The 12,896-nt window shown below is 40.2% G+C and overlaps 1 protein-coding gene across 1 annotated transcript; it reads right to left on the reverse strand.

Moving 5' to 3' along the window:
* Positions 1-379: 379 nt before the first annotated feature.
* LOC149840946 (Cytochrome b561/ferric reductase transmembrane with DOMON related domain-containing protein) lies at positions 380-3,532 on the reverse strand. Its single transcript, XM_090005165.1, has 4 exons — positions 3,371-3,532; positions 2,701-3,094; positions 1,228-1,511; positions 380-610 (listed from the first exon to the last, which is right to left on the reverse strand). The coding sequence occupies exons 1-4, from the start codon at positions 3,530-3,532 to the stop codon at positions 380-382; spliced, it is 1,071 nt and encodes a 356-aa protein (XP_089861291.1).
* Positions 3,533-12,896: the final 9,364 nt, after the last annotated feature.

Below are 12,896 nucleotides of genomic sequence, written 5' to 3' on the forward strand. Positions count from 1 at the left end.
TGTTGTTTTTGTGCTAGGGTTGAGTCAAGCAAATTGGAAGTAATAGAGCCACACGCCAAGCTAGATCCTTAATTTCATGTGCTATTTGTCTTACTACCTAAGCATGCACGTGAATGGATGACATTGTCTATGCACTCTTGCAAGCAAAGCATTTCTCGATAATCCAACACTTGGGGCCTTGTGATGTCCTCTTCCAAACAAAAAAAGAGTAAACCCATATTATATATATAACAATGACTGAAGCACAAGTAGCTCTCTAAAGTAAAACAATAATGGGACTGATGGTGATAACTAACAAAAAAGAAAAAGAAAAAGACAGGCAAATGTGATGAAAGTGAACAAAATGATGAAGCAAGAGCTGAAATGGAATGCATCACCATCAGTTTCTCATGCACATCCTGACTTCCAAGATCACGGAAGTTAGTCCTAAAATGGCAAGGGTAACCCCAAGGCCTACATTCCATGAGAGTCCTGCATCTCCCAATGAGATCCCATAGAAGGTGTTTCCAATGCCAATCACAATTGCAAGCCTCCCAATCCAGTGGTGATACCAGTTCCAGTATTTCCTGACTTTTGAAGATTTATCTGGTCGAGCCAGTAGTGCACTCACCTACAAAATAACATATGAAAATTTAGAAATAATCCTAGCTTCATGACCAACTTTCAAAACAAGTAGCGATCTGCTCAAGTTGTTAAATAGAGGAGCCTTCTAACACTTAGAAAGTATGATTGAATATCTTCTTCCTTTTTTGTTTTCTTTTTTCAATAATGAGAAAACCTATTCAGGGTATCAGACTATTCCAATTTCCAGATGGTTTAGAAACCAAATGTACTGACCCACTGCTTGGGTAGTAAAACGCTAAGATGGCTCACTCATTACAATTTCTTTTTCAATGTTTTGACTCCGATCCAGTAAACGGGTGCCTTCAACTGGTGGGATCCATAAAAGCTTGGGTGTGGGTGACCCCTCCCAGGGTTTATCTTGCAGGGGGCATGCAGGCCCATTATAAATGACCTAATTCTCGGCAAGGGTTCTTGGTCATAAAAAAAAAGAAAAAGAAAAACATAGGTGTGCACATATGAACTTTATCGTGGGATGCCCGGAACAAAAAAAAAACAAAAACAATCACGTATTCTCATAACCGTGTGAGTAGGCCTGTTGTGGGAAATTAACAGCAAAGTCTGAAGTACAGGTTTAAGTGGTGTGATATGTATAATCATGCATACCTGCAGGCATGCCATAGCAAGCACTGTGAATCCAAGGGCTTTGTGTGCATCAACATCTTGACCGACCTGATCTTCAAGACTAATCCCGGTTACAACTCCGGCAATTGCAAGACTAAAACCGGTTATTTGGAGAGCAAGGTGGGTGTAGAACCAGACTGGGTCCCAGTTCTTGCAGTATCTTGCTGCTATGATCCCCAATGGCAAAATTATGCACCATGCAAGCAAATTGATTATTCCATGGCTTGTCTTCAGTGGTGAAGATGATCCACCTCCAGAACTTTGCCCTACAAAACCATAAACAATATTGCCAAGTTTAATGTTTAGGCAATTATTGGAAATAATTCATGCTAAGCTTAATCTAATGGTGCCAATGAGAGAGAGAGAGAGAGAGAGAGAGCCATAACATGCACTTAGGTTTGGAATTAATGGTATGACTTGGGGATATCTTAGTCTTGAGAAAATTTATGAGGTCATATTAATTTGGTCAACCCTGGACCAAGGAGTTGTTAGGCCAAAGGGGAAGGAATAAACCACTTGTTTTGCAACTGGCAATTTAATTATCCTTTAAGTAAAGCCAAAAGGACACATACTTTAGGGAGGGTGCACATGCATGTTGTTGGGCAACGCCTTTGTACTAGACCATATCCAATTGCGGTTCAAAGGTCATATAGGCTTTTGATTTAACGTGACCTGTATATGCAACCTGACCCAGTTCTTGGGCGTACAGTCTCAAATGTGTGCCAAAGTTGGCTCATGGGACCCCTTGTGTTGTAGCTAATTTCCCTTTGAGCCATGAAGAAACTCAAACTACAATTGGATCGGCCCAATCACCATTGGATGCAGATCAGGGTGGAGTCGGCTCGTTTATGCCGAGCCTGTATATGAGCCCTTTGTGTCCTCAGCAGCATGAACATCAACTATTTGGGTTTTGGTCTGATATTTGAATCCTTTGCAAAGCGATCCAAGTTGTAGCTCTAGATAGACAAAGATGGAAAAATAGGACTAAAAAAGCTGCAGATCCCATGTAGTTGGGATAAGGCTTGATGATGATGATCCCAATCCTTTGTTCAGTCAAATTTGACACAGTAAATCACAGCTTAAATTGGTAACAAGATCATGATATTAAGAGCTTTTTCCCTTCGACTTCAGATTTGATCAGATTAAATGATACTTGATTCCAAATCCAAATGGAATGCGACCTGTTTAGATCCCTACTTATAAACTTAGTTGACCAATATGCCGTCGCTTAGACGAACACGGATCCCATCATTTGAAATAGGATGGGTTCCAATATCATTCATTCAATCCTAGCCATTGCCATCCGCGATGGATGGCTACGATTGAATGTATGATGGAACCCATCCTATTTCAAATGACGGGATCCGTGCTCCGCTTAGACTCGCCCTTCATCAGTCCTAGCCTTTTGGTCCTTGCACGCATGAATTGATGAGGGTATGACAAAATGAAACCAACCTGTAGTGTAGTCAAGACTGGTGGAGGTGTCGGCTACGTGCTCTTGTAGAAGGCCATTGGATGATGGAATTGCATCGGGTGGGCCTACTGCGTATATGACTCCTGACACGGGCGTGTCCACCTTCAACTGGAACGCCAGATAGAGCCTAGATGACTTGGACACTATGGCTGTGTTGCCCAGGCTCAGGCTTCCTTGATCCGGTAGGACCGTGCCAGTGCTGTACCCGCTCAATAAGTACTGCTTGATCACTCCCCCGCCGCTTGCGGCCGGCCAACCGATGATCGCACTAGCTCCGACCATTCTGTGGTTCTTCGAGAACCCAATCCCGACCCACGAGTTCGAGTTTGGGGTTGATAGCACAAAGGTCCATAGGCCCGGTGTGGTGTTTTTGTACTGCAGAGACACAATTGAGTTAGATCTAAGCCAGTCAAGCCAAGAATAGCTGTCATGCAATGCAACATTAATATTGGATGGTGTTTGGAAGTAGGACTTGGAAATGGAATTCCAGTTCCCTTCTTTTCAAATGAGGGAAGTGCAAGGAATATCCGCTGGTTAGATGTATGGTATTCGAAAATCCGGATCTAGCCAGATTTTTTATGCCCAATCTGCTTACTAAGGTATCGAAACAAGCACCAAGGACAATGGTTGGAGTGGAGATGGATGGCTTACCCTGAGGATGAAGTTTTGACTGTCCCATGCAGAGATGCAACTGAGAGAGGTGATGTTGAAGGTGACCAATTCGGGGAGAGCCAGGTTGGAGCTGCAACTGTCTTGTGAGTGCACAGGGAGGATGGAAAAGATCAATGGCAGTAGGAAAAGAAGGTTGCCCATCTCTCCCTCTCTCTGAAATCAGAAATGCTACTAGTTTCCTCCCCTAAGTTAGGAAATTTAAGATCTCTCTCTCTCTCTCTCTCTCTCTCTCTCTCTCTCTCTCTCTCTCTCTCTTGAAAGGGGATGTTGGGGGAGGAGGGCAAGATATAGAGGGGTAAACGGCAATGAGTTTTGAGGAGAGGTAATGCTCCATGTGCCTTACTGCCTTATTTGCTTGCATTAGTTGGGGGGTGGTTGACTCCCCCCTCCTTATTTTTTTTTTAAGTATTTTTTGTATTCTTTTATTTTTAATCTGCTGCCTTGCTTTTCAACCTTCCACCGGATTCAACTTCTTTCTATGAAAAACCACCTTATCTTTATCTTAAATATTCCCTCCGACTAATCAGAAGCTTCTTTCCACAGAATGTTTTTCTGATCGTTGTGACTTTTGATCTCTCGTCTTCTCAAAATAAAGATAGGTTTGAACTTTGGGGTGTGAAATTTCAAAGAAAAAACAGAAGAAGCTAAACACGGTGACACATTTGGTCATTCATGATCAATTTTCTTGTTCTTATCTTTTTAATTGACCCACAGGCATGAGCCTACCACATTTTCGTTTTAACTGTATAAAAATGAGCAAAGTTTAGAAGGGAAGACAAAGCAGGCTCCGTTGCGGCATGTAGGGTCAAGAGGGTGTGGTTATCAATAAAATTTAAATTTAAAACACAAAACAGGTGGAGAAGACAGCCAATATATATGTATATATATACACTTAGCATGTGAGAGAGAAAGAGAGCACCAATAGCATATTGATTGAGGGACATAAGAATACAAGATAGGAAGAAGGCGATGGGAGATCTCTAGATACAAAAAGTAATTAGAAAGCATCAGAGAGACATTGGGACTACCAATGAACTTGATTATAATTGACTCACAAGTATTGAGAGAGAGAGAGAGAGAGTATTAAGAGAGACGTGATGACAAATGAGATGACGACAAGAGAGAAATTCTTTTTTTCCTCATTCATTTCAAGTAAGCGTGTTCCTTGTATATCTAATACAAAGCTAATCCGACTCCTATAAAAGGGGGAAAAGTTACAAAATAAGTTACAACAGTAAAAAGGAAGCCACTTTATTTGCAATAGTGATAAGGCTACCGGATAATTAGAGTTGCTGCAGCACAAATATAGCAACGGCCCACTTGGACGATAATTGGGATTGACTGTGAGGGCACAAATGTAGCAACTGCTCATTTGCACGATAACTATGACTCCGAGGGCACAAATGTAGTAACTATCTATTTGCATGATAATTGAGATAATGATAATCGTCCACGGTAAGTGAAATGAGTCCACAAAGATTAACATTCCCCCTCAAGTTGGCGCTTGAGGGTCAATCAAGCCCAACTTGCCAAGTAAATAGCGAAGTTGATCTCGGTCAAGTACCTTGGTGAAGATGTCACCACATTGATTTTTGCTGGGTATGAACTGAGTAGTACTGATGCGTTGCTGAAGTTTTTCTCTGATAAAATGATAATCGAGCTCGATGTGTTTGGTATAGGGGTGGCAATTTCTGACACGACCCGCCAACCCGCCTCTTAGCCGGGTTCGGGTTGGGCTTAAGCCAACCCGTTTAATAAACGGGTCGACCCGCGTAACCCGTTTATTAAACAGGTCGGGTTCGGTTGGGGGTATGCCAACCCGCCAACCCGGCTGACCCGTTTAATAAACGGGTTAGGCTGGTGGGTCAACCCGCCAACCCGACCCGCCAACCCGTCTGCCAACCCGCCAACCCGACCCGCCAACCCGTCTGCCAACCCGCCAACCCAACCCGTCAACCCGACCTGCCTACATGCCAACCCGATCCGTCAACCCGCCAACCCGACCTGCCAACCTGACCCGCGAACCTGAAAACCCGTTTACCCGACCCAACCCATTTATTAAATGGGTTGGCGGGTCGTGTCGGGTTACCCGTTTATTAAACGGGTCGGGTTCGTGTTTGACACAGCCGACCCGTTTAATAAACGGGTCGGGTTCGGGTTGAGGTATGCTGACACTCCAACCCGCCAACCCGACCCGATTGCCACCCCTAGTTTGGTACACTCATGAAAGACTGAATTTGCCACAATGTGTACATCAATTTGATTATCGCAATATAGAGTGCCAGGTGCATCAAGAGAAAAACCAAGATCACATAGTAAATATCTTAACCAAATGATTTCACTGGTGGCCATGACCATGGATCTGTATTCGGCTTCAACAGATGAACAAGACACAATGTTCTGTTTCTAGGTTTTCCAAGAGATAAGATTGTCTCCCAAGAAAGTGCAATATCCGGTGGTTGAACACCTTTAATAGGAAAACCGACCTAATCTGAATCTGTATAGTAGAAAAGGTGCATTGGGCTGTTAGAACGTAATATAATTTGTTTTTGGAGTTTCACTTCAAATATTTGAGTAGTTTCATGGTTGTATCCCAATGAGGTTGGCGAGGTTCTTGCAAAAATTGGCTAAGAATATGTGATGTCAGGTCGTGTAATAGTTAAATATATATATATATATATATATATATATATATATATATATATGAGCATTCCCACAAGCCGTTGGTATGGAGTTGGATCTTTAAGTGTTTCACCAGTACAAGCCAACTTTAAGTGTCGCTCCATCGGAATGTCACTGGGTTTAGATATTTTATTTGGTTCAAGAATATCCTGTGTCGGGAGTGAGCAACCTCAATGCCAAGGAAATATTTTAATTTTCCTAGGTCTTTAATGTGAAATTGCTCATGAAGTAGGGCCTTTACTTTGGATATGAGAAAATCATCATTCCCAGTAATGATGACATCATCTACATAGACAAGAACAAGCTTGAAACCCGCATGCTTGAGGGCTTGAGAGAACTTGGTGAACCATTGGCAAGATACATGTTTAAGTTCATAAAGAGACTTGTTGAGGCGACAAACCAGTTTCTCGCCCTTTGTGGTATAACCGGGTGGTAGCTTCATGTATATTTCTTTCTCCAGATCCCCATGTAAGAAGGCATTGTTGACATCTAATTGGTATAATGGCCAATTATAAATGACTGCGACTGATAATAAGTACCTCATTGTGACAAGTTTGGCAACTAGGACAAATGTATCATGGTAGTCCAGACCTTCTTGTTGTGTGTACCCCTTTGCCACCAAACGTGCCTTGTATCTTTCAATGGAGCCATAAGATATATATTTGATCTTGAAAACCCACTTATTTCCAATTGCCTTCTTTCTTGAGGGCAAGGTGGTAAGGGTCAAAGTATTGTTTTCTTTCAACACCTTGACCTCACACAATTGCTTATCTTTCATGGTAGTGTGGTAATCTGTTGGTTCATCATGAGAAGATATAGAAACCAAGAAAGCTACATGTTCTTTAGAAAATTGAGAAAAAGATAGGTAGTGTGAAAGTGAAAAAGAGGACTTCTTTACCTTAGAGTCAGATGTATATGCGTAAAGTACGATATGTGAACATTGGTAGTCATTTAGGTACACAGGTCTAGATTTGGTTCTGGTAGATCTCCTGCATCGATCTGGTGGGTCCATAGGAACTGGGAGGGGTGCAGTTTTAGGTAAATTTTCAAGGTGTGTAAGATTAATTGGATTGGACAAGATGGTTTTTGGGTCTTGGTATTGGTCATCTAAAATAGAAAGGGGTAAGAGATGATCACTAAGGGTTTTCTCAATATGTGAATGAAAAGAAAATACCTTCTCATGAAATATGACATCATGACTCACAAAGACTTCTTGTTTATCAAGATCGAAAACTTTGTATCACTTTTGTCCATGAGGATATCCAACAAAAATACACTTGCGCGTATGGGCATCAAATTTGTGTTTATAATTGATATTGTGTGCAAAACACAAACAACCAAAAACTTTTAAATGTTGATATTTTGGTTTAGATTTGTATAACATTTCATACAGAATTTTACAAAATTCTTTATCCAATCCTAAAGTGAGTAATCTATTTATTAAATAAGCTATCGTGAGTATACATTCATCCCAAAATTTGATAGGTAAATTTGCTTGAAATCTTAAGGCTCTTGCAACTTTTAGTAGGTGTCTATGTTTGCGCTCAACTACTCTATTTTGTTGAGGTGTGAAATACAAAAATGTTGTTGCAAAATGCCATTAGTGAAAGAAAAAAATTTGCATATCATGAGAAAAAAAACTCAAAACCATTATCTGACCTAATACATTTTACTTGTGAGTTAAACTGCACTTTAATCATATTGATGAAGGTCTAAAGTAATTCTTTAGTTTGAGATTTGAAACACAAAAAAAATAGCCAAGTGACACGAGAAAAGTTATCCACAATAGTGAGAAAAAAATGTGCACCAGTAATAGAAGGAATGAGATATCCTCCCCAAATATTAACATGAATTAAATAAAAAATATAAGAAGAACGTGAGTAACTATCAGAGAAAGGTAAACAAGTTTGTTTTGCTAACGGGCATATATTGCATTGGTAATTGTTAAAGGAAATCATCTCATTGTGTTGAGATAAATGCCTCTGACGCTAAGATGATGGATGTCCTAATCGCCAATGCCATAGGTCGAAGTATTCCATTTGGTCGGTGGAGGTTATAATAGTATGACCCGACTCCATCTCTAGGCAGTATAGTCCTATGCGCACTTTACCCATACCAATCATCCTCTTCGATCGATGGTCCTGGATTTCACAATGATTAAGAAAGAATTGAACCTCATAATTTAAAGATTCAATAAGTTTACTAACAAATATTAAATTGAATTTAAATGATGGTACGTAGAGAACATGATCTAATGCAATGTATGGAGAAATGATGGCCTTTTCAATATGAGTCACATAAGAAAGTGTACCATTTGAAAGTCTAATAGGTTGTGAACAATGGGATTGGACTAAAGAGTGTGTATTTAGTGAGCAACACATATGATAGCTAGCTCTAGAGTCAAGAATCCACACACTAGAAAGAGAATGAGTTAAGTTGGCAAAGTGATTACCTGGCATGTTCACCATTGGTTCTTTACCTTCTGATATAAGAGATAAGAATTTGTTGTATTGGTTCATGGTGAGTTGAGGGTCAAGGCCATTGGTTGAAAGTGATGGTTCAGATTAAACTTGTGTTGCAAAGGTTTGAGAGTGATGACTTTCCCTATTTGAGGTCCCAACACGTTGATTATTAAAGATGGTGGGTTTTGTTGAAAACCCATGAATATGATAACAATGATCCTTAGTGTGCCCAAACTTTCCACAATAATCATATTTCGGTCGTTCTCTTTGCCCTTTACCTTTGAAGCAAAGATTGTTTGGTGGGAATCAATTTTTCCACCTACCATGATCCACAGCAGCAACCACATTATTTTTTACTATTGGCATTATTCTAAGTTCTTTTTGTCTTTCTTCTTGCAAAGATAAATTGTTAGCTTTATTAACATTTGGCAATGGATCCATGATTAAAATTTGACTCCTTATAGGAGCATAAGATTTATTGAGACCCATTAAAAAATATATAAGTCTTTCTTGTTGAAGTAAATTCGAGAGAGATTTGGAAGCTTTGCAAACACATGTAGGGATAGCCAGTTTGTGTTGATAACTCGTGCCATAAAATTTTCATCTTTGTATAGTAATTAGATATAAATCATTTTTTTTTATGAAGGATCACAATGGAGTGACAGATTTGAAAAATTTGTGATCCATTGGTTTGATTTAAATGTTCATGAAGTTCTTTTCATACCTCAACTGTCGTTTCTCCATAAATCACACTCTTCATCAAATCCTTTGATAATGAATTCAATAACCATGAGAGAACCATGTTGTTGCATCTGGTCCATTAGGCAAATGTGGGTGAAGACATGACCGGTTTTACAATTGAGCCATCAATGAAGCTTATTTTATTTTTGGCTGACAGAGCTACGGTGATTGCTCGACTCCATGACGCATAGTTATCACCTGTGAGAGGCCTGGTGACCAATATTTGTCTCGGGTTATCCGAATGATGTAAAAAAAATGAATTATCATTTGACTCACCGATAATTGATTCTGGTTTATGCCTGCCAGATCCACTACTCTGAATTGATCGAGCACATTTATCCGCCATGATGGAAAGGTCACTTGAAAATGTTGTTATCTCATGGGCTTTGATACCATATTAAGAAAAACGTGATGACAAATGACACGATGACAAGAGAGAAATTCATTTTTCTTATTCATTTCAAGCAGGCGTGTTCCTTGTATATATATAATACAAAGCTAAACTGACTCCTATAAAAGGGGAAAAAAGTTACAAATAAGTTATAACAGTAAAAAGGATGCAACTGCAATAGTGATAAGGCCACCCGATAATTAGAGGATCATGCAAGTTGCTACAGCACAAACATAACAACTTGCATGATAACTGGGATTGATTGCTAGGGCACAAATATGGGATAATGATAACCGTCCACGATAAGTGAAATGAGTCCAGCAACGATTAATAGAGAGAGCAAGGTTGTTAAATGCGATGAGGCGAAGCGAGGCGTTGAGCCTGCGCTTCGCCTCTGAGGCGTACACCTCAGGTATTGAGGCGTACGCCTCTCACAACTGGAATGGAAGTGAAGCGGTGGGAGGGGAGGCAGTAAGAGAAGGACTACCCGCCCAGCTGGTACGGAAGCGAGGGATATGCCGGTCGTCCGGTGGTCGGAGAAGACTGAGCAGCAGCTGCAGCACAGCAACTCCGGTGGTCGGTGATCACAACTGGTCGGAGGTTGATGAGGGGCGCATCACAGCAACGCCTCAGTACCTTGAGCGTGCGCCTCGCCTCTGAGGCGTACGCCTCAGGTAATGAGGCGTACGCCTCTGAGAGAGAGAGAGAGAGAGAGAGTGTGTGTGTGTGAGAGAGAGAGAGAGAGAGAGAGGACATGATCATCTTGTTCTCAGTTCTCAAGAAATAACGTGTAGGAGTAATGACAAGTATCATCTGAGAAACTTGTTTGCCTGTGGGAATTGATAATCCCATGGACCATATGTTTTGGAATAGCATCCATAACTTCCTTTTTTAAGATACAATGATCCGAGTGGTTCATCTTGACATCCAACGGTACATACAAACAAACAACACTTCCACTGGTAGGACCTACCATGTTTTCTTTAAGTTTGTAGGCCACACGGTTATTATGCCCTGAAGTGAAGGGGTTGGAAATGGGACACGGTCTGCATATGACGTGAAGTGTGGGAAAAGCGAATCTGCATGTGCTAGGCACGCGCCTTTGACTAAATGACAGTCCTGCAGTCTGTACACGCTTCTTGTGCAGTGCAACATGACAAAAACATACCTTGCTGTGCGGTGGGCTGCCATCTCATTATATTATTAGCTACAGTCGTTTGTATACCGTAACAACAAAAACGGAAAAATCTTTATTTTTAATTTTTTTAACCATATAAATATGATTTATTCATAATTTCTTTAGTAAAAAACGCGTTTTGAATCATGTTTTTGCAGAATGTAGGCTGGTTAAGAACTTCAAAGATCAATGATCCACAATATACCAAAATCTAGTGATTGTAACTTGCTTGATTAATTTGGTGTTTACCTTTTTTGCTATTTTGATTAAAAAAAATTTCTTTTCTACAAAAAAAAAAAAGAAACATATTCTTACATCCAAAAAAGAGGATCCTTGACAAACAAATAATGCTGAAGATATATACAAAATTAGATTGAGTGGGTGGACCCAACTTGCACCCTTGATTTTCCAATTAGATAGGTTCCTTTCTTTACAATTTACATCCACTTTTTTTTATTCTCAAATCACTAATTCGACCATTGTTTAGCCAAACAAAATGAATAATAAAACGCTCTCTATAGTCATTTCTTTTAACACAAAAGAATACATTTTTATCAATAAAGAATAGAAAGGTGATTATATACATTGGGCAAGTATTCGAAGTCACCAGGGGTGTCAAGTGAAAAGAACAGGTGCGATGCTATTTGATTGCACAAAATTTGTGTATTAAGCACCTGATCACCCTCCATCTTGGGGACAGGCCTGTCAGTTGTGGGGCCCTTGGACCAGATTTTCGGGTATGATATAAGGTTCAAACCCAGGTCTAATCGGGTTCACTATAAGAAAAACTATACCCAAACACGATAAGAACTACATGAACCAAACCCGGTAAAATCATATTTGTTATCATTTTTACATTGAAAAATTGCAGGTCTTAATCGGAACTCGGGTCGGGTCTGGCTCTGGTATAAAATTTCACAAACTATACTCAGGTCCATGTATTAATAAGACCTTCGGGTCTGAACCCAGGTCTTAATCGGATCTTCTTATTTATCACCATATCCGAACCCTATATGGTTTGGTTCGGGTACATTAGAGGCACCCTGACGTAACACTGTGAGAGGCGCCTTGGATGTCGTTCATCTTAAAAATGAATGACACAGTTCAAAACAATGAATAAGCTCATTTAGTCATTCGTTTTAATCCATTCCAATGCCGTCCATCTGTAGCACAAGCTACATTGATAAAAAAAAAAAAAAGTGGGGCCCATCCAAGTGACTGGCATCTCATTCATACAGGTTTTGGATGCCGTTCATCTTCCAGAAGAGTTCTGATGGAATACCGTCCGAGCTCTGACCTCCAAGTGACTGGCAGCTAAATTGTTCCGCCTAACAACCAGCAGCGATGGCAAGTACAGACCTAAATTGACCAGATTCGGTTCACACACACACAAAATAATTAAATTCAATATAATTGGTGTAGAATCACCAATCTGGATTTGGATCTAGATTTGATTGCAAGCCTCTTTGTTGGATCTGCGGGTTCCGATAGCTACTGATCACCGCTAGTGATTCAACCTTTACACATAAACATGTCCAATTGGATTTGGATATTTTCAGACTCTGGATGCTTCTAGATATTTAGGTGATTAATTGGACTCTAAAATCTGCATTGGATTTAACATTTATCCAATCACATGGTAGTGGGCTATAAAGATTTATAACTCTAAGGGTGCGTTTGAATGCCTTGGATCACCAATGCTGGAGGTTAGATTTTCTAGCATCGAACCCACGCCAGATCTTCCAATCAAGGGAATGGGGGATTTGAGATACACGGTTTTTGGAACCTAGAATAATATTGGATTTTCCTTTTTTCGGATCCAAGATCTGATCAGGTGATAAAAAAAACACGTTAAACAAGGTTTGTCTTAGCTGGACGTTCAACCTAAACCCAGTTTATTGGCATATATAAATGGAACAGCAGGACAATTATTGGCCCCTCAAAGTGCAAGTTCCATTGTCTTCATGTCCATGTGGTAACCATGCATGTTGGACTTCCGGTTGCAAGACAGGCACATCCAGGTCTGATTAGTTTTCTGCCCTTATAATTAAA

Source organism: Nuphar pumila, chromosome 4 (genome assembly GCF_984573655.1).
Source record: "Nuphar pumila chromosome 4, dmNupPumi1.hap1.1, whole genome shotgun sequence".
Lineage (NCBI taxonomy): Eukaryota > Viridiplantae > Streptophyta > Magnoliopsida > Nymphaeales > Nymphaeaceae > Nuphar > Nuphar pumila.

Bases quoted from the DNA above. Each gene is read 5' to 3' on its own strand.
- LOC149840946 (XM_090005165.1), bottom strand. From the start codon at position 3,532: ATGGGCAACCTTCTTTTCCTACTGCCATTGATCTTTTCCATCCTCCCT. The intron at 3,095-3,370 runs GTAAGCCATCCA...GTGTCTCTGCAG, and splicing joins GTCAAAACTTCATCCTCAGG to TACAAAAACACCACACCGGG. The intron at 1,512-2,700 runs GTTGGTTTCATT...ATGGTTTTGTAG, and splicing joins CAGTCTTGACTACACTACAG to GGCAAAGTTCTGGAGGTGGA.